The sequence below is a fragment of the Vollenhovia emeryi genome, unplaced genomic scaffold (genome assembly GCF_000949405.1).
Source record: "Vollenhovia emeryi isolate VEMERY1.0 unplaced genomic scaffold, V.emery_V1.0 DF939210.1, whole genome shotgun sequence".
NCBI lineage: Eukaryota > Metazoa > Arthropoda > Insecta > Hymenoptera > Formicidae > Vollenhovia > Vollenhovia emeryi.
This window is the reverse complement of record NW_011967156.1, coordinates 102,919-121,716: the sequence shown is the minus strand read 5'-3', so window position 1 is coordinate 121,716 and position 18,798 is coordinate 102,919. Positions and strand designations below refer to the sequence as shown.

General features: G+C 45.3%; 4 protein-coding genes across 6 annotated transcripts in view; 2 read left to right on the top strand and 2 right to left on the bottom strand.

Annotated features, from left to right (window-relative positions):
- The first annotated feature begins 719 nt into the window (after positions 1 to 719).
- On the top strand, positions 720 to 5,782 carry LOC105561148 (transmembrane and ubiquitin-like domain-containing protein 2). Of its 2 annotated transcripts, none has more exons than XM_012010883.1 (4): positions 720 to 793; positions 1,288 to 1,616; positions 2,607 to 2,907; positions 3,480 to 5,782. In XM_012010883.1, exons 2-4 carry the CDS (start codon positions 1,304 to 1,306, stop codon positions 3,928 to 3,930), a joined length of 1,065 nt encoding a protein of 354 aa, XP_011866273.1. In that variant the 5' UTR covers positions 720 to 793; positions 1,288 to 1,303; the 3' UTR covers positions 3,931 to 5,782. The 2 variants fall into 2 exon arrangements, with proteins under 2 accessions (XP_011866273.1, XP_011866274.1); XM_012010884.1 differs by lacking the exon at positions 720 to 793 and adding an exon at positions 1,154 to 1,174.
- A 207-nt stretch (positions 5,783 to 5,989) lies between these two features.
- Positions 5,990 to 10,032, bottom strand: LOC105561147 (isoleucine--tRNA ligase, cytoplasmic). The gene has a single exon (XM_012010882.1). The coding sequence runs from the start codon at positions 9,892 to 9,894 to the stop codon at positions 6,343 to 6,345; it is 3,552 nt and encodes a 1,183-aa protein (XP_011866272.1). The 5' UTR covers positions 9,895 to 10,032; the 3' UTR covers positions 5,990 to 6,342.
- Positions 10,033 to 10,772: 740 nt separating this feature from the next.
- Positions 10,773 to 17,029, bottom strand: LOC105561144 (ADAM 17-like protease). The gene is made up of 14 exons (XM_012010879.1): positions 16,732 to 17,029; positions 15,619 to 15,757; positions 15,433 to 15,533; positions 15,242 to 15,363; positions 14,856 to 15,006; positions 14,574 to 14,764; positions 14,311 to 14,505; positions 14,038 to 14,176; positions 13,776 to 13,930; positions 13,191 to 13,271; positions 12,830 to 13,038; positions 12,482 to 12,720; positions 11,964 to 12,079; positions 10,773 to 11,889 (listed from the first exon to the last, which is right to left on the bottom strand). The coding sequence occupies exons 1-14, from the start codon at positions 16,787 to 16,789 to the stop codon at positions 11,581 to 11,583; spliced, it is 2,205 nt and encodes a 734-aa protein (XP_011866269.1). The 5' UTR covers positions 16,790 to 17,029; the 3' UTR covers positions 10,773 to 11,580.
- A 40-nt stretch (positions 17,030 to 17,069) lies between these two features.
- The window catches only part of LOC105561145 (N-acetyltransferase ESCO2), a 6,927-nt gene continuing 5,198 nt past the window's right edge, over positions 17,070 to 18,798 (top strand). The window contains exons 1-2 of one of the 2 annotated variants that reach the window (XM_012010881.1): positions 17,070 to 17,153; positions 17,510 to 17,971. The gene's annotated coding sequence lies outside the window, so the exon portion shown is untranslated. Of the gene's footprint in view, positions 17,154 to 17,233; positions 17,972 to 18,798 lie in introns of those variants that run through there. The other variant, XM_012010880.1, reaches the window with a different exon arrangement.

Sequence of the window (18,798 nt, the reverse complement as noted above, 5' to 3'; positions counted from 1 at the left end):
CATTCCGTGGGCAAAATTTGCAACGCAAACAACTTTCCAAATCTTTGTTTCCAACGGATCTGGGCTGCGCGCGATATAGTAATAACGACAGGTTTATCGAGCGCGACGGATAAACAGCGAAATAGCGGCCAAGGGCGAGCTCTTTCAATTCACCCGCCGCGCGATCAACCCGCGGCCCGTTTTCCTTCTGGATCGCGACGTTTTCGCCGGGACGGTGTGCGTCGTCCAAGCGCGCGCAATCAAAGTCGCGCCTCTCGGGAGTCGCCGAGGCGCGCGGAAGAGAAAGAGAGAGCGAGGGAGAGACGATTGGTCGCGCGTTAATTATTAATCAGCTCAGGTATGTACAATGTATACGTCGCGCGTGTGTGTCTCCGCTTATAAGCTACTATTTGCGTCGTTTCTTTTTCTCGCGCGCACTCCCACTCCCTCGCGCTCTCTCTTTCCCTCCAGATGTTTGTCGATCGGAGCGTCCCTCTGTTTGCAGCCGTTATCGCGTCCCGTGTTACACGTTGACTGAACCGAGAGAGAGCTATGCGCGCGAGTGCAACGAGGAGGCCGCCGCTCGCACGTCGGTAAAAGCGCAGGAAGGTGCATCGCCGAGCGGATTGTTACGAGCGACGACGTTCCCCCGAGTTCCTCAGGATCGCGTCGGACTGTGCCATGAGACGTCGCCCCTTGGCCCCGAGGAAGGAGAGCAGCGTTCACTTGGCAGTCCCGTGTTGACAAGTTCGTCCCTTGGACGGGAGATAACCTCGCGGAAGGACAGACTTCGGCTGGCTGCTCGCTGTCCAGCGTACGTTTGACACTTCTACCCTCCCGGCCGCCTGACAATTAGCAGATTATTAGCGTAACGTCAGCGTGACCTGTGAAAAATAAGCCTCACCTCGTGTCGAACCAGCGCCTAATTTCGGTACCGTGTCGGCCCAGAGTCGGGGAGTTGACAGAGAGCGCAACGGGGACGGTTTTATGATTATTACCGTAAGCTCTTGAAGTGACGTATCCACGGACAGAGATCGATTGAAGCCTCGTCTCTCGTCACGGGTCGTAATGCGTTTTTTCACACGTGACTCTGGAGAACGAAGTACGAACGTATCTCGGCGGGGGGGGGGGATTGTCGGTGAAGTTCAAACGCGCAACATTGTCGCGGGCTCATGAACGGTAGAGAGTGAAGCAAGTTGGTGGCAGTTGCTTATTTGTAAACAGCCTCTCGATATTCGGTTCGATGCTTCAGAGACCAAGTATCAGAAACATAACGTCAGTTAGCACAGGCGATTCACTTGTCCACAGATCCACCCTGGGAAAGATGTCGTTGATCGAGGGAGTGGGCGATGAGGTCACGGATTTCTTCATCGTCATGACCGTACTGCTGGTAGGCTGGCTCGCCTGGTGCTCGACAAGCATAGCGGACCAGCCGCTGATACGTACGGTACTTATACTGCGCGACCGGGTGCCAACGCGCATCACGTCGTTGCGGGCTCAACCTACGGCGAGCAGCCTCAACGTCCGGGACGCTGATCGGCCGCAGGGCTCGGAAACGTCGGAGGAGGAGGCACCGGAGACAATTTCGAATAGTGGCGATAGCGTACAGTCAGGCCTATCGAATGCGGCTGTTGTGGGTAAGGCTGATGGCAGAGAAGGATCCGTAAACGCTTAAGACTGTCTTAGTCGTGGACGTTAGGGCCTGAGCAGAATGGCTGTCTTATACTATCAAGACATAAGACAGTTATTGTGCGTTACCTCAAGACAAAGGCTTAAACCATAAAACATTGCCTTAAGAGTATAAGACAGCCATTCTGCTCAGGCCCTAAGACAAAACAGAGAAAAACGTGAGTCGTCGTGGAGGGATATTATATAGGACTTACGTTTTTCCGTGCCTTGCCTTACGCGGTGTCTACAATAAGATTTCAAGTAAGATTTAAGAAACTGACCAATTACAGTCGAGTAGTCTCCTCATATTCGACTATGATTGATTAATTTTTGAAAGGCTATTGTGTACGACTTACGTTTTTCTCTGCCTTGCCTTACGTCTACGACTAAGACAGTCTTGAGCGTTTACAGATCGTTCTCTGCCATCAGTCTAAAGGTTCCTTTCTCTGCGTGGGTTCTACTGGGTGTCCCAGAACTATGACCGCGGACAAGAATTTTGTCCTTTTTATACGCTTAAGAGACAATATTTTAAGCGTGCTCTCATGTAACTGCAGACATACATAACAGAATAAGGAAGAAAAATTATTGAATTGTGGATCCCAAGCAGCATGTAAAGTCTGTGGGATTTTAAGTGGACAAGTTCCCGATGATAAAATTGATCGTCAGAACATGGACAGCCTAGAGATTTTTCAGGAGTGATTAACTGAAGGAATTGATGTCGTAACCACTGAAATAAGATATCAAGTTATACTGATCATATTTTAAAATGTTTGAAATTCAGGGCATCACTTCGAAAATGTTATTAATTAGTTCCAGTTTTACTTAATGAAAATAATTTAAAATGAATCAATTGCATTTGTAGTTTTCTAAATAACTTCAAATTTCTTACGGACATAGTTCTGGAATACGGCTTAGTTAAAACCACGACGTACTTAAATCCCTTTCTCTGTCGTAATTAGATACGAGCGAATCGGCTCAAGAAATTTCGAGACCAACAGACTCTGCAACGGCGGAGGAAGTACTTATCGAAGCCATGGATTCATTCGGCAACACTGATCGATCGCTGTTACAAAGAACCGCTAAGGCGAATAATTCCAACGTGTTAGACCAAACTACTAGTAGTTCGTCGGGATGTGTGTCGGAAGAGTCGACGAACATAGACGATAGCAACAATAACATCACTATAAAACTGAAGTTCATAAATGACGATCAGAAAGTAGTCACGGGGAGTCTTAAGGAGATACTGGGTGATTTTAAAAGGTAATCCCGGTTTAGCATCCATTTCTGTACCACAACGAAGTCAAACACACTTTTGTCACACTCTCTTAACACAATTATCTGCCCTTTAAATAATATTTCTTATTTTACGAAAGAAAAATGTCACTTATAGTCACCAATGATGATTAAAAATTAAAACAGTAAGCTTGTTATTAACTCAACTGGCAAATTTTATTAAATTTGTTACAACGTTTCAACCTTATTGCAGGTCCTTTTCAAGTAACAAAACAAATAAGAAAACAAGGAAAAATTCATAGACTAGTACGTCATCGCTATTCATGAGATAAAGTCAAAGGATGTTTACATTGAACCTCAGTAATGTTCGGATGTGCGCTTATTTTATCTTTTGGCTCAATCTCACGGATGGCGATGACGTGCTAGTCTATGAATTTTTCCTTGTTTTCTTATTTGTTTTGTTATCTGAAAGGGACCTGAAGTAAGGTCGAAACGTTGTAACAAATTCAATAAAATTTGCCAGTTGGGTTGACAATAAGCTCACCGTTTTAACTTCTCATTTTGCATCCATTATGACCGATTTTATGCATTTCTCGTAGGAGGCACTTTCAAGTAGAGTTGGAAGCGCGTAAAGCAGTGCGATTAGTATTCAATGGCCGCGTGTTGCAGCCCGACACTCAGACCCTCGAGCAGTGCGGCTTGTTCAACGATTGCGTGGTTCACTGTTGGGTGCATCAACCGCGACCGGTCGCCGCGTCGTCCGCCACGCTGGATAACTCGTCGTCCATTTATTTCAATTCGCAGTCTTTCACGGATCTACCCCACGGCGCGGGGATAACGCACTCGATGCACAACGAGTGGGACCTGAGCCGGATGCTAGTGAGCATCCTAACGATCATCCTGGGTCTCGCGTGGTACTCGCGATACCATTACGCTCAACTCTTCACCGCGACGACAACGATCGCGCTCTACGCGCTCACCGCGATCTTCACCGTCTCGCTGTTTAGTAATTTTTTTCCTGATCAGGATAACATTCGAAACGTGGAATGATATGACGACGACGACGACGACGACTATTACGATTACTAAGACTACTAAGTTGTAATTTTAACGAAGGCACCTTAATACAAATCGGTATGATATACATTTTAACGTATGTGTCACGTATACCATAAGTTTAACGGAATCGATTGAACGGTAATCTTCGTCGTCGAGCATTTTCGAACGTAACACTCTCGATAACAATCTCGAGATCAAGCTTATCATTGATGATAACAAGTTCACTGCAATTTGTGATGTTCATCTCTCTTGGTGTTAATCCCGAGGGTGTAAGACACTGCGGAGCAAAGTAACGTGCAATGCATATTTCTACTGATATATATATATACATATATTCTCGGATTCTGGTTTATAATTAAAATATTAATTAAACTCGTTATACGCAGGAGGCGCTTTAAATTGTAATGCAATGTTTCTTGCAGAAAATCAAAAAGGAACTTGTTTTATGGTAACGACAGCAGGTGTGATCTAACATACTACATTGCATATATATTTAAAATATATAATGTATAATGCATGTGTTATAGATTATATAAAGTATACAGGGTACCCTCCGTTAAATTTAAAACAATTTAATAAGTAATAAAAGTCAAGGTAATTACGTCCAAATGCTACGTTGAGGGTGCAATAATACTTAAATAATTAGCAATTCAAGAGTGTCGTTCTCATCCCGCTTGAAGCATGTAACTGTAACAGGGGCAATGAACGTGACGTCTGAAATAACTCGTGAGTTTTAAACATATTGAGAAACTATTGCATCTCAACATTCGTTCAAGCGTAATTATTTTTGTTTCCTCTTCTTTTGCTCTTCATTAAATACTTTTGAACTTGACGAAAGATCCTGCATACCACCATTGTTCGCAAGAAATATTGCTTTGTGATTCGTATTACGAGGTTATTGGAAAATACTCTGTGCGATAAAATAAGTTTCTGTGAAAGTACAGTTTCCTTTGCAAGGTGTACATAATTTTGAAAGGATAACTTTTTCCGTTCAGTTAGGAAAAAATAATAGTTAATTTCTCCAATTTTCATTACGACTAAAGTTTAAATTATAAAGTGAGAGGATATTATAGAAATATTTTCTATATGTAATTATTTCGTATTTTCTTCAACTTTCTAGTGCATTGTATTGTTGGTGCTGCGTGACTCGTAAACGTTTTGATTCGCCGAATTTATTAAAATTATCTTATGTGCGTTAACTGCCACATCAGTCATATACGAATACTATTTGATCCCACGAAGAACTTCCAGGAAGCTAAACACGGTTTCTTTTCTTTTTTTTTAACCCTTTTTAGATCGTCATTCAACGACGCGGCTTCTTTGTCATTTGTATTGTATGATTAGACTTTCAGAAACGAGGAGGTGCATTAGTGACGCATATGAAATGGCAGTCGATGTATAAAGCACTATGAAGATGTGTTATGTCTAATAATGCGTGAATTGCAGTTACCATTAGTATAAAGCGAGTTGATTTGAATGGATTTTGTATGATAAGGAGAAAAGAATTGTCCACGCGCGATCTCTAAAATACTTACGTTATACTTATTTGTACATGAGAAACAATTGCATAGTATATTAATAAAATTAATCTTTTCTATAAAGAGAAATTAGGTTACTAAACGGGGATATTCACGTCGGATAGATGCTGCGAGGAGTATAAAAGTAGAGGTACAAGTTTCGTCAAAAGTGCTCGTGGCATAATAAAAGAACGGGCCATGTGTGACAGATTTATACCTCTCTGACTAGTGTAATATATCATTTGTTAAAGTTAAATTAATAGTTATAATATATATACGATTGTTTTAGTTAATGCTAATAAATGTCTATTTATTTGATACTTTTATTATAGTGCTCTCCTTGTTTTTTATATTTAAAATAATTCGATAAGTATACATATGTGAAACTTTGGACACTGATATGTTAAGGTAGATTTATATTTCATCAAATTATCTGTTATTCTTTTCTATCGATCACGAATCATTCTTTTTTTACAATCATTCAGCAAGATACAAATGGAATAAGGTGAAAAATAGGAAAACATTAACAAAAGTACAATTGTACAATGTTTTATTCTTTAATTTAAAAAATAGCCAATGTGTACAAACCTTCGTGAAAAATATACTTTAAATCACGTAAACGTCAAGTGACATTAAATAAATACTGTGAAATGTTAAATTAAATCATAAATATCGCTTTCCGACTTCTCTCACAGTAAATATTCTATGGAAGATAAAATATAACTCGCTGTACATCTTCCGCTTGATATTACAAATGCAATAACATATCAAATGTTTTCAGAAAGTTGAAGAGGAACATTACAAGATTCAATAATCTAGGTTTACGAGATTTAGTTCTATTCCCTTTTAACAACTTGATAAACTCGCAAATCGACGAAAGTCATTTTTAATTACATAGCACAGAGGTATGTCGACCTGATACTTTTAGCGTCTGTTTGTTAAACATACTCTTCTCCACTGGCTTGTCGTCCAACGTCCTGGTAAGTTTCTCAGAATTGAGATACAAGTCGTACGAGCAGCCGTAAATACCGAATACCAAATCGATCTCCTGTTTCAGGCGTTTGTACGTGATGGGCCCGAGCTGCGGGTCATACAACAGGATCTTGCTGTTCGAGGACGTGCCGAATCGCGGTTGCATATTCACCAGCGTCACGTTTACGTAGCCCGCGGAGGGTTGCGATTCGACCAACGCGAGCCTCATGTCCACGCCCTTGATCTTCTGCATCTCCTCGATGATGACTGCGGCGTTGGGCGGCAACTCCGTCATGTCTCTCTGCGTAGTCTTGGTCGCGTTCTCGATGAACTCCTTGTGGCTGACGACCACCCGGGCCAGGTTGCTGCTCGCGTCCTCGATCTCGTAATACGCGACGGCCTCGTCGGAGGGCACGAGCCGTGCCTTCTTGCGCAGCTTCTGCACTCGATTGATCACCTCCCGCGCTATCCCCTCGTTATGCATCGCTTCGTCGGCCGTGACGTCTAGAAGGATCAGAATGTTTCCCTCGCTGTGAGCCTCGTACCGCTGCGACAACTGCTCGGCGGCCGAGCCGGTGAAGCTGAACATCAGACGTAGGTCCTGCTCCTCGAGCTTGTGGCCCTGCACGACGATCTCCCTCGTGACGACGAACTTCTGCAGCTGCTCGTCGGACAGCTTTGTAATGGCATGGATAATCTGCTTAAACTCGCCCTTCAGACGAGCGCCGAGCGTCTTGTGGTCCGGCTCTGCCCTCAAGGTCACACCATACTTCTCCTTGTCGGTGGTGACTGTTAACTTCTTGACGTTGAGCTCCTCCAGAATATACGACTCGAGCGAGACGACGTCCCGCAGCACCTCGGCATCTCGATGGATCACCACGATTTCCGGCAGGGGATACTTGGTGGGTATGACCTTCCTGTCCCGTGCGGTGCGACCCAGTTGGATGACCGACTGCATGTGTGACACGGCCTTCTCAATGTCCTTGTCGATGAGATAGTCGTGCGCCTGCGGTATCAGCTTGTAGTGCACGCTATCTTGCCAGTCCTCGTCCCCAGCGCCGGGAGAAGACTCCCCGCCCGCGGGCAGAACCCACTTGGACAATCGCTGAAACATGAATTCCGTCAAGAAGGGCGTGAACGGCGCGTAAGTCTGCACCATCGTGTAAATCGCCAGGAACAGAGTGGTCAGCGCGTTCTTGCAGTCCTGCGGGTCGTCCTCGGCCTTGATGCGCTTCCTATTCATTCTCACGTACCAGTTGGTGAGATTGTCTATGTACTTCACCAGGTAGGGCACCACGGTGTACAGCCTGTAATGCGTCATTTCTTTCTTGAGGAAGACCAGCAACGACTGCGTGAAGGACGTGATCCACTTGTCCATTATGTTGCCGGAACACGAGTCCAGCCTCTCGTCGAACGCGAACGCGACCCCCGCCTCCTCGTATCGCTCGATGTTCTGAACGAGGAAGCGGAAGGCGTTGTACCACGGCAGGAAGACATCCTTGATGACGTCCCGCACGCCCTCCTCCTTGAACCTGAGGTTCTCGGCCCTCACGACCGGCGAATTGATGAGGTAGAGGCGCAGGGCGTCCGCCCCGTACTTGTTGACCACCTCCATGGGATCCGGATAATTTTTCTTGCGCTTGGACATCTTCTGGCCGTCGGCCGCGAGTATCAGACCGTTGGCCACGAGGTTCTTGTACGGCGCCCTGCCGAACAGCGCGGTGGATATCACCAGGAGCGTGTAGAACCAGCCGCGCGTCTGGTCGATGCCCTCGCCGATGAAGTCCGCCGGGAAGTACTGGTCGAAGCTGCCGCGGTTCCTGAACGGATAGTGCATCTGCGCGTACGGCATGGAGCCGGACTCGAACCAGCAGTCGAAGACCTCGGGCACGCGGCGCAACGGCGGCTTGCCCGGCCGTCGCGACGGTATCGTCAGGTGGTCGAGGTGCTCGCGGTGAATGTCGCTCAGCCGCGCGCCCGTTAGCCTCTCTAGCTCCTCGATGCTGCCTACGCACACGATCTCCTCCCGGTCCTCGGAGACCCACAGCGGTATGGGGTTGCCCCAGTAGCGATTCCTGCTGATTGCCCAATCGCGCGCGTCGCGCAGCCAGTTGCCGAATCGCTTCTCCTTGACGAAGTCCGGCACCCAGTAGGTCTCGCTGTTCGCCGTCAGCAGCCTGCTCTTGATCTCCTCCACCTTGACGAACCAGGAGGGCACGGCCTTGTAGATGAGCGGCGTGTCGGTCCGCCAGCAGAACGGATAGCTGTGCTTCACCGTGCCGCTGACGACCAGCCTCTTCTTCGCCTGCAGATACTTGACGATCTCCCGGTCCGCGTCCTTGACGTACTTGCCGAGGAAGTCGCGGACCGGCTCCGTGAAGCAGCCGCAACTGTCTACCGGGCACACGCTCTCCTGATCCTTGCTTATGATGCCGGCCGCCAGGCAGCACCGGAAGTCATCCTCCCCGAAGTACGGCGCTTGGTGGACGACGCCGGTTCCGGTCTCCGCCGTGACGTAAGTGTCGTTGAGTACTCTGAAAGCACCTCTCTCCCTGTAACGCAGGAAGTAGGGAAACGGCGGATCGTACGCCTTCCCCTTGAGATCCACGCCCCTTCTCTTGCCGACTATGACGTAGGAACCCTTGAGGGTGTGCAGCTGCGCCTCCAGCATGATGTAAACGTCCCCGCTGTTCTCGTTCCTCACCTGCACGTACTCGAAGGTGGGATTGACGCACAGCGCCAGATTGCTGGGCAACGTCCAGGGCGTGGTGGTCCAGGCCAGCAGGGACACCCCCGGCTCGTCCAGCAGCGGGAAGGCCACGATGACCGACGGGTCGACCACGTCCTTGTAATTCTGACCCGCCTCGAAGTTTGACAGCGGCGTGTTGCAGGCGGTGGAGTAGGGCATCACCTTGATGCCCTCGTAGACGAGGCCCTTGTTGTACAGCTGCTTGAACACCCACCAGATCGACTCCATGTACCACGGGTACATGGTCTTGTAGTCGTTTTCGAAGTCGATCCACCGGCCCATCCGGCCGATGATGGTCTGCCACTCCTGGGCGTACCTCATGACGATGCTACGGCACTCCTGATTGTACGCGGCGATGCCCATCTCGGCGACGTCGTCCGGCCCCTTGATGCCCAGCTTCTTGTCTATCTCGTTCTCCACCGGCAGACCGTGGCAGTCCCAGCCGAAGCGACGCTCCACGTGGTAGCCGCTCTGATACGCGTACCTCGTCACGATGTCCTTTATGGTGCCGGCGAGGATGTGGCCGTAGTGCGGCAGCCCGGTGGCGAACGGCGGCCCGTCGTAGAACGAGTACCTTGGCCGGTCCCTCGACAGCTGCATGCTTTTCTGAAACACGTCTCCCCGCTGCCATGACTCCAGCGTCGCCTGCTCCTCCTTGGCGAAGTTGATGGTCTCCGGAAGGTTCGCCCTCCCGGCGGAGAACCCTTCGGTGGACATGTCTCTGTGGCACGACGTTCCGTACCGGCTGCTAACCTGAAACGAGAAGCTGACGCAACTGAAGGTAACCTCGAGAAAAGACTGAACGGTACTTGGTGTGCGCACGCGCAAACGTGTCGCTGAGGGTTGGTCGCGCGCGGATTGGCTGTCGGGGTAGGAAGTTCTCGGGACATCGGAAAGTCGGTGCACCCGGCAGCCAATCAGCGCGCCCGAAATACCTGTCACACGCACACGTGCTATTTCCACGTGCCGTCCTCGATGGCGCCAACTCGGGGGTTATATCTGGTGTCGCGTCTGCGAGATGCAAAAAGGTACGATAAGAATGTCAGCGTAAACTTTATTGTTACTTAACAGATAGTATCAGGTTGAAGAATGCATTGCCGGAAGCAACTTTCATGCGTGAAGAATACGCGCATGTAACGCAGACAGAGGAAATATCCTAGACGGCAGAGAGAACCCACACAGAATTCTTCTTGAACCGCCGACTTTTGAAACGAATCCCTTTTCTATACTTCTATTTTTTTAATATTCTTGAAAGTTAAAAAAGAATTTGTTTTTATGCCGCGAGCTCTTTTTCCAGATACGAAAAAAAGTTCTTTTTACATTCTACAACCAAGAATTTCCGAAGAAAGGAATTCTTTTGAACAAATTACACCAATTCACTAAGAATTGTGAAAAGTGATTTCTTTTTGGGACGACATTAGAATACATAGATCTTTGAAAGATCGCCAGATTTATCAGGAGCGCATTTTTATATAAGAAGTAAACGAAACTGAGATACATTGCGAATTCAAATACTTGAACTCGGGAGTCGATTTGTCGATACTAAAATATTTTCGATGAAAATTTTTCGTGTTACAAATATCAAAATCATTTTCCTCCCTCAGGCTTTTCGTGCCTCACAATTGTGTTTTATTTAAATATTTGCACATTAGAATTGTTTTAATGCCATTAAAGGTCGTTACACGACTAGTATCTGTTTCTTGCCGTGGTATGTTAAAAAATGTTAAAATTAATATTGTTAATGTAAAATGTATAATACTTCGAGTTACAAAGAAAACTTTGCCGTTCTCAATTCTTCTTTAAGTACTGTAATATATCAATATAACTTGGCAATCTTAGTAATTAAGTGATAAATGCCAACCATAGGAAAAGTAATACTTTAAAAAGATTTAACATTTTATATACGTAGTATCAAAAAACATAGAGTAGCGAATAATTTCTATTATATCTAATTCCTAAATACGAATTATCAATGTCTCTATAGACCGCAGGAATGTATAGTTTGTTCGCTCAACTACAAAATTCATTCGAGATCTTACAGAAATTATGTAGAAGTTATATACACGTATGTATAACGTAGAAAGAGCAGATATTTACAATATTTTGTCACTCTGAAGATATATACAAAGTGTTCGATAATGGGTGCGACAAAATTTAAGGATTCTACGTGATAAAATAAGTATATTATTAAGTTATTAAAATATTCGCTATTCCACGCGAATTTTTAAACGTTTCTAATTAAGAAGCGAAGTCTCCACTGTAATTTCGTTGATCTTGACTTTCGTCTTATTTTATCATGTAGAATCACTTCTGAAATTTTCTTCCACCGAACATCCTGTATTACGATATATATTACTTCATGTAAATCTGACTAGAGAAGTACATAACGCGGGTGATCTGAATTCACGACGGATGCATAACGTGCTGCAGCCTTTGTCGTTGACCGCCAACGTAAATCACTTGTCTCGGCTCGTCCGGATGAATGAGCTCGTCCGTATGCTTCCACCGCCACTTCTTTTCGCTCTCCTTCACACGCCTGTGGTCGATGTAACTGATGACGCAACTCGCCGGTATCCATATGATGGCGGTGATGATTATCACAGCACCGACTATATTATCTTTGAGAAAGCGCATAACTTTATTGATGTTTATATCCTCGATGATGTCCCAGAATCGTTCCACCACGTCTTGGATCGTTTTCTCACACACGCCCTACAAGAACGCGCGTATGTAATACTGCATACTCGTAGAAATTGTTCTTATTCTTATTGAATTTATTATCTCACCTTGTTGCAGAAACCTTGAATGCACGGTGTTCCATCGGGTAAAATATCTTGCGGGTCTATCGGAAAGCACGTTTCGTTCAAACTCATTCTGCAGCATCTCTTACACGCCTCGGTGACTATAATACAAGTCGTGAAATAATAATATTAATAATTATACACATATATTGCATCTCTCGACACGCAATCAAAAATTAGATATACATGTAGAATCAACTGTAAAAACTCCCTAGTTTTTCGGTCTTTCCTCAAGCTTAAAAATATTTTCACAAAATAATATATGAAATCTTCAATTTTGATTAAATCGGGATTATAAAATCTCAAAAGTAACAGTTGGTTCCATTGACTGCACAATTAATAAGTTATCCGCAAATAAATAGCAATTTGTAGAAATAAGCTACAAAATAAGAATTCCACTCTTTCCAGTATGAAAAGAGGATACGGATTAATGCGCACATAATAAAATATCTCCATTAATACTTGTATGATATTACAGTGTAAGATTGAAATAAGATACGTACTAGTATCGCACATGCAGCTTTGTAGATTTTGAGTTTCGCAGTACGGTACGCATTTGCCTACGCGGCATTGACCACGTTCGAGACAGCCGGTGCCGTCCTTCATGGGCGGCGATCTCGGGCATTCGCTAGACGCTCCGGTGCAGCGCGATTCCTGTTCGCAAGTGGCGTATTGCGCGTCGCGACATTTCACGCCCGCAGTCATGTACGCGCAGCCCTGACAGCAAGGAGAGTTTTTGTCGCTGTTGGAAGAAGAGTTGAAAGTGCGCTCATTAAACACTGCATAAATATCCTAAGATTGTAATAGAAGACAGAAATGGATACGCAGGTGTGATTCCAAGCGTGGCTTACCTGCAAACTGCTCCTTGATTACTTCGAAGCTTGCAATTTTTATCGCAACAGGAGTCATTGTCTTCCGTTCCTAAGAGGCCTGCGTCGCACTCCTCATCGCCCTCGACCCTTAAATTACCACAGAATGATTCCTCCGGCTCCGAGAAGCAGCGTCCAGATTTGGCTTGCAGGACCTTCCTGATGGAACGCAGGCTGCATGGAGAAAATCTCTGTGGAGAAAGAAACTCTGTAAAGGGACCTATGTAAACTTGCATACAAATCTATGCAACATGCATGGAATAGAATATTCCATTGAAGAAAAGTTGAAGTATCCGATCAGATTTACGGTAAAAATTACAGCGTGCATAAAATATAACTCTACCTTATTGTTCACATCGTAGCCACTAACGCTGTAAGTATACATTAAGTAAGATCCACCTTGGCTTGCACTTGGACTGCACTCCTGCAATAATGTCAGCAAAATAAATTCCAGCCTCGGGAATTAGAAAAAGAAAGAAAGAAAAACTTGGGAGATAACTAATCAGAATATCCTTCAATGTCGCCAGCGGTAATCAACGTCAGTATTTTCTTGACCATACCTGGCGTTTTTAATAATACAGAAAATTTGTCGCAAAAAAATATTAACTCTGCCAGGGTTTGAACCTGGACCTCTCTACACCAATTCGACCACTGAGGTATTATTAAAAATGCCAGGTATGGTCAAGAAAACACTGACGTTGTGAGATAACTGTTGGTATATACAAAAGTACATTTCCAAAATTATGTATAAGATTTCATATTGTGGCAATTTCAATGTATATTTCGCGTTTTCACATACTTCAAAAAGTATTTTAACTCTTAATCACTTTCTTCTTGATGGCTCTTACTTGAATAGTCAAATGTTAGTTTTAATAATTCTGAGCTGAAATAACTCGCAATGTACGGCAATAATTGAATCGCAACTTGCCGAGATATCTGGATCATGCTCGGAGCCCCAATTATGGCCAAATTCGTGTGCTGTAACCAAATCCGCTTCCCTTGTAATCACTCTCTGTCCATAATGATTTCTGCTGGAGCTCAGCCCCGAGTTCAGATACAATGTATATCCATTTTTGAAATACTCTGCAAGAGAACGTAAGTTCTCTATTGAGTCACAAGAAATTCAATATCCATGTAAACGTCGTTATGTTAGAATGCGAAACAGAGTGCGGAATGATTTTTTAGTGTACCTGGCGTACAGATACCGCCCACGGAATTTCTACGAGGAGATCCTACGTAGGCCAGTCCGAGGATACCACCCTCGAACTTGAGATCGGTGAACAAGTGAGCCAAGCAGAAATCCTTGTGGCTGTATTCCCGACTGAACACCTGCAGCAACGTGATAACATCGTGAGAAGCGACGTTTCGTTTCAATTATATTCGACGAGGTCGATCACGTTAAAATTAATCAATGAGTAATTAAGGAATTTTCAGGGCGATACTCTTTGCAAAAATGTAATGACCTCGAGCAACGTGCGGACGTCCCACTTCTCGCGGACCATATTGTAATGCGTCTCGCCGCCCCTCACCCGCGTCGGCTCACTGTGAACAACGATCTTTTTGATAACGAAACCCATTCCTTTGAAACCGTCCTCCTCCTGATGTTCTTGCCACAAAGTGTCATTATAAATCTTGTGTACTCTATCGATCAAGCTTATCTGTAATTTTATATTATTATGATTATAGGCCAACGTATCTACAATTGCGTACCATCACGCTCGCATACCAGATAATTAATTGTGGTTTTTGTACTGCTGGCGCCCATTTCCTGATAAAATCGATAGTCTGCGACGAGTAGTAACGGACATCTCGTTTTCGTTGGTGTATATTCGTAAGTCTCCGTTTGCCTCTTCACCCTGCTGCTACTATTATCCATTTCTATATCGTCATCCTCAGAATTGTCGTTTAACGTATAATCTGAGGCAAAACAGTGTGACATTACGAAGCATAAAAAACAATATCTACTTAATAAAATTACATTGTATCTATATTCGCGGTAGAGCCGTACTTAAATCTTCTTTAACGTAGCCGCAGGTCTTTGGCGCCCCATGCGTATGACCCTCTCCGTTTTGGAAATGCTCCCAGCTGAGTTTAACGTCGGAAGACTTGTAAATAATCATCGACTGATTATCTAAGTGAGAAAGATGCCTCCAGGATGGCTGAAATGCAAGTTAACTTCTTTATTGCAACGGACAATCCGTGCCAGGCGTAACAGCGAATAGAGTGGTAGCCTAAACCTGATACGAGTTACAATTATTTAATACCAAGTTATGTTACAGAGTCACGTTTCTCTCCTTAACGTTATCAAAGTTATTATTGACATTATTAAAGCTTTAATTAATATTCTCTCACAAATTTCCAGCTACCATCGTATACATTCCGCTCGGTACTTACTTCGATATGAAAGGTCTCGTCCGAGATTGTTATGCTACCCGTCACAACACCGTCATCGATGTGCATCTGAGCGTGAGACTCGATTTCCCCGAACACTCGGCCGTGATAGAAATTATCATGATCTACGAATAATAACATTACAAAGCATAAGGACCTGTAATATTATCCGTCTTTGTCGAATTGAGCCTTACCTAAATGTACAGTTTTCTCCTTTCCGTCGGCGTTGACCTCGTACGCCTTGAAGTTGGAATGTATGACTTCTCTTCTGGGTGTTAGAATCAATCGAAAGTGGCTGCGGTGGTAAGAGACATTAGGGATCGTCATTAAAACAGGAAAAACGTCTTTTCTAATACAATTCAAGTAGCCAGATAACTCACCGCCCATGCGAATAGAATTCTAATTCGCTTATCTTGTTATACGGATGATAACTATGATGAATGCCTCGCTTTACAATCCTATGTTGGAAGTGGTTACTGTGAATCGTTTCATAATATCTCAGGCTTCTGTGGAGGCCACCTGTTGGCAACATTTTGATATCAGAGATTAGAAAGAACAGTTTTATTCATTAATACCCGAGGGGGAAACCGCTGAAAGCATTGTGGTGTACAGATTTGCGGCGTTACTGGGCATTACTAGGCATTAGGTCTCGCTGGAGTATTACAAAGATAAAATAAGATAAAACAAGATTAGTGGGCATTGGTGTACAAGATTTTGGTCAGCGGTTTCCCCCTCGTTAATACCTGGACCTGTATTCTTATCATTACCTAAGCTTCAGGCTGTACGTACGTTCTACCACAGACTTCTATAGAAGCTGTGTGAACTACAGCCTGAAACTCATCGATGTACAAATGAGAATGAAGATCACGAAAACATGAATCCTGGTAAAACCGCGGTCCAGGCATTAACGAACGAGACTGTACTTGCGCAAGCTGACTCGCGATAGCAATGGAAAACAAGGGAGCCGAATTTCTTAAAATTATCGCAGCGAGATATCGAGATAAATCTATCGCTTATTTTGAGTTGTGATGAAATATCGGGCATTGAGTATCTTTCGCCGAGATTAAATCCGAAGGACCTGCTGAAGTTCTTGACACAGCTGTGGGGAGAATCAAAGTCAAGATATCGATTCGCCCGTCGAGTTCTACTCCTGAAAGGATATTCATTTTCAATTGCGGTCGTGCATCTTCCTCTCATTGCCAGCTTTCATCGAAGGTATGAATTTCTCTCGCGCCGATCGCGAGTCAGCCCGCAGCGTGTGGCGAGTTAAAAAGAGAACTGAATTAAAACGATTAACGAGAATTCACGCAAAAAATCCGCGATGTGTATTCATTAATTTCCACAAGATCGACGCGGACGGTCGCGCAAACGTTACGAGAGGGGCTCGGCTTCTTCTCTCGATTGGCCCGCGGTCCCACAACGGAGGCACAAGGCCACGAAGCGAATGAAAGAGGTCACAACTGTAAACTGACAGCGAGACGTGTCCAACTTACAAACACTTTGCAGCGTAACGAAAGCGCAGTAGATAAACAGAGCGTTTCGCTTCTCCATTCTCGGGAGGGAAAAAAAGAGAGTCGGCGATGCAAGCACGAGGACTCGGCCTCTCCTCGTTTTCTCTCCCTGCGATCCCGCCGTTGACGTCGCGTCGCGATTCCGTCAATACCTCGGGCGCGATCCGTCGAGGGATTCACGGCATAATAACGCGGCGGGGAAGAGCGCAAGTTTGGATAATGACGGACTAGTCGAGCGTAGTTTCCCTGTTTACATCCGTCATGATGACAATCCGCGCGAGACAGGTTACGTACAGCGACACAAGCCTCGGGGCCGCCCAGCATTGGGTGCTACACGCTACACCACATGTTCACGCACACAACCCAAACCGTGTCCGTGTGCGCCTCGTCGCAACCAGGCTTGCGTTAGTTGCTTTCCTTTTACATGAGAACTCAGATAAATCTCACTTGTGCCGTCGTAACTCAGTTGAATGCATGTCCCTTTTGATTCCTGAGAAGTGAGATTCAACCAGATTTAACTGAGTTTTTGCACACGGTCAAGACCGCGGTTCAGCAGAAGAAGCTGGTGTGCGACGGTTGTAAAGTTTGATTGGAGAGTATGCCCTTAAATTCTGCCACAATTAAGAGCATACGCCAATTTCGATTCAGGACTTTTACAACAGTTGCAAAGCATCTTTTTCTGCCGAACGCGGCCAATGTTTTCGCTCGGTCCTCCTACTGAGTTAGGAGTACTCTTATATATGATTTTGTCTCGTTCTAGCGTACTGCACCAGTTTCACCAGTGCAGCAATAGAAAACAAGCCTATTGCTGGCCATTGCCGCGCTAAACGCGGAGCGTACACGGACGCGGCTTGCAATGCTTGCATTCGTGTGCGTGAGCATCGTAATGTAGCTGGTGTAGCACTCGGTGGTGCTGGCGCGGCCGAAAGTTCAGGTACCGTCAGCCCCTGCGACTCGGTGCGCGAAGTCAGGCATGCGCGACAGCGCGGCTGCGACGAAACATTCAATTGCCACGGTCGTTTCCCGCGTTTCTCTCGAGGTTGATCTCCCGCCGTTCCCGGCGATCTCAAATGTAAATAACAAGCTACGCGAGAGACACACGTCGGTTTTGGATATCCCCGGAGAGTGATCGGCGCGCAACGCGCTCGCGCGTCGAACGTCGCTACATCGTCCGCCGACGCGCACGGTCGCGGTCGTTCCTCGGACTCGCCGGTCCGTTCAGGTTAGTGCTCGTGCACGGCAACTTTTCGACGTGCGACGTCGAGTTCCTCCCGTAGGTTTGCGTGACCGACCGCCTCGATCTCGTGAATGGAGAGCAAGTAAATGCATGTCGCTCAAGTTTTACGTGAATTCTCTGTTAATGTCTGTCATTTCCAGATCGTCGGTCATCGTTGGCTTCAATCTTCCGTCATCGATCCAACTTCGGTCACGGTCAAACCGCCGCTTCGAAGTGTTTGGCCCGGTCTGCAATGAGTTCTTAGGCCCGGTTTCACCAACGTCGTTTAACTTTATACCTAGCTTAATTCGTTCTTTGTCTCTTTCCAACTGTTTAGAAAGAGACAAACACGAATTAAACTAAGATCAAAGTTAAGCGACGTTTGGTGAAACTGGACCTTAGGTCTGGTTTCACCAACGCTGTTTAACTTTAAGCCTAGCTTAATTCATTCTTTGGCTGATGGCAGACAACTATCCGTAAGCGCTTAAGACTGACGTAGTCGTAGACTTAAGGAAGGCAGAGAAAAACGTAAGCCGTAAGGAACACGTGTTCCTTACGGCTTACGTTTTTCTCTGCCTTACCTTAAGACTACGTCAGTCTTAAGCGCTTACGGATAGTTGTCTGCCATCAGCCTTTGTCTCTTTTCAACTGTTTAGAAAGCGACAAGCATGAATTAAACCAAGATCAAAGTTAAGTGACGTTAGGTGAAACTGGACCTTAGGTCTGGTTTCGTCAACGCTGTTTAACTTTAAGCCTAGCTTAATTCATTCTTCGTCTCTTTTCAACTGTTACTTTAGAAAGAGACAAGCATGAATTAAACCAAGATCAAAGTT

Excerpts from the sequence above, each read along its gene's own strand:
- LOC105561148 (XM_012010883.1), top strand. The coding sequence starts at position 1,304 with ATGTCGTTGATCGAGGGAGTGGGCGATGAGGTCACGGATTTCTTCATC. Across the intron at positions 1,617-2,606 it reads ATCGAATGCGGCTGTTGTGG|ATACGAGCGAATCGGCTCAA; the intron begins GTAAGGCTGATG and ends TGTCGTAATTAG. Across the intron at positions 2,908-3,479 it reads ATACTGGGTGATTTTAAAAG|GAGGCACTTTCAAGTAGAGT; the intron begins GTAATCCCGGTT and ends CATTTCTCGTAG.
- LOC105561147 (XM_012010882.1), bottom strand. The coding sequence starts at position 9,894 with ATGTCCACCGAAGGGTTCTCCGCCGGGAGGGCGAACCTTCCGGAGACC.
- LOC105561144 (XM_012010879.1), bottom strand. The coding sequence starts at position 16,789 with ATGGAGAAGCGAAACGCTCTGTTTATCTACTGCGCTTTCGTTACGCTG. Across the intron at positions 15,364-15,432 it reads GGAGAAAACTGTACATTTAG|ATCATGATAATTTCTATCAC; the intron begins GTAAGGCTCAAT and ends TATTATTCGTAG. Across the intron at positions 14,177-14,310 it reads ACGTCCGCACGTTGCTCGAG|GTGTTCAGTCGGGAATACAG; the intron begins GTCATTACATTT and ends ACGTTGCTGCAG.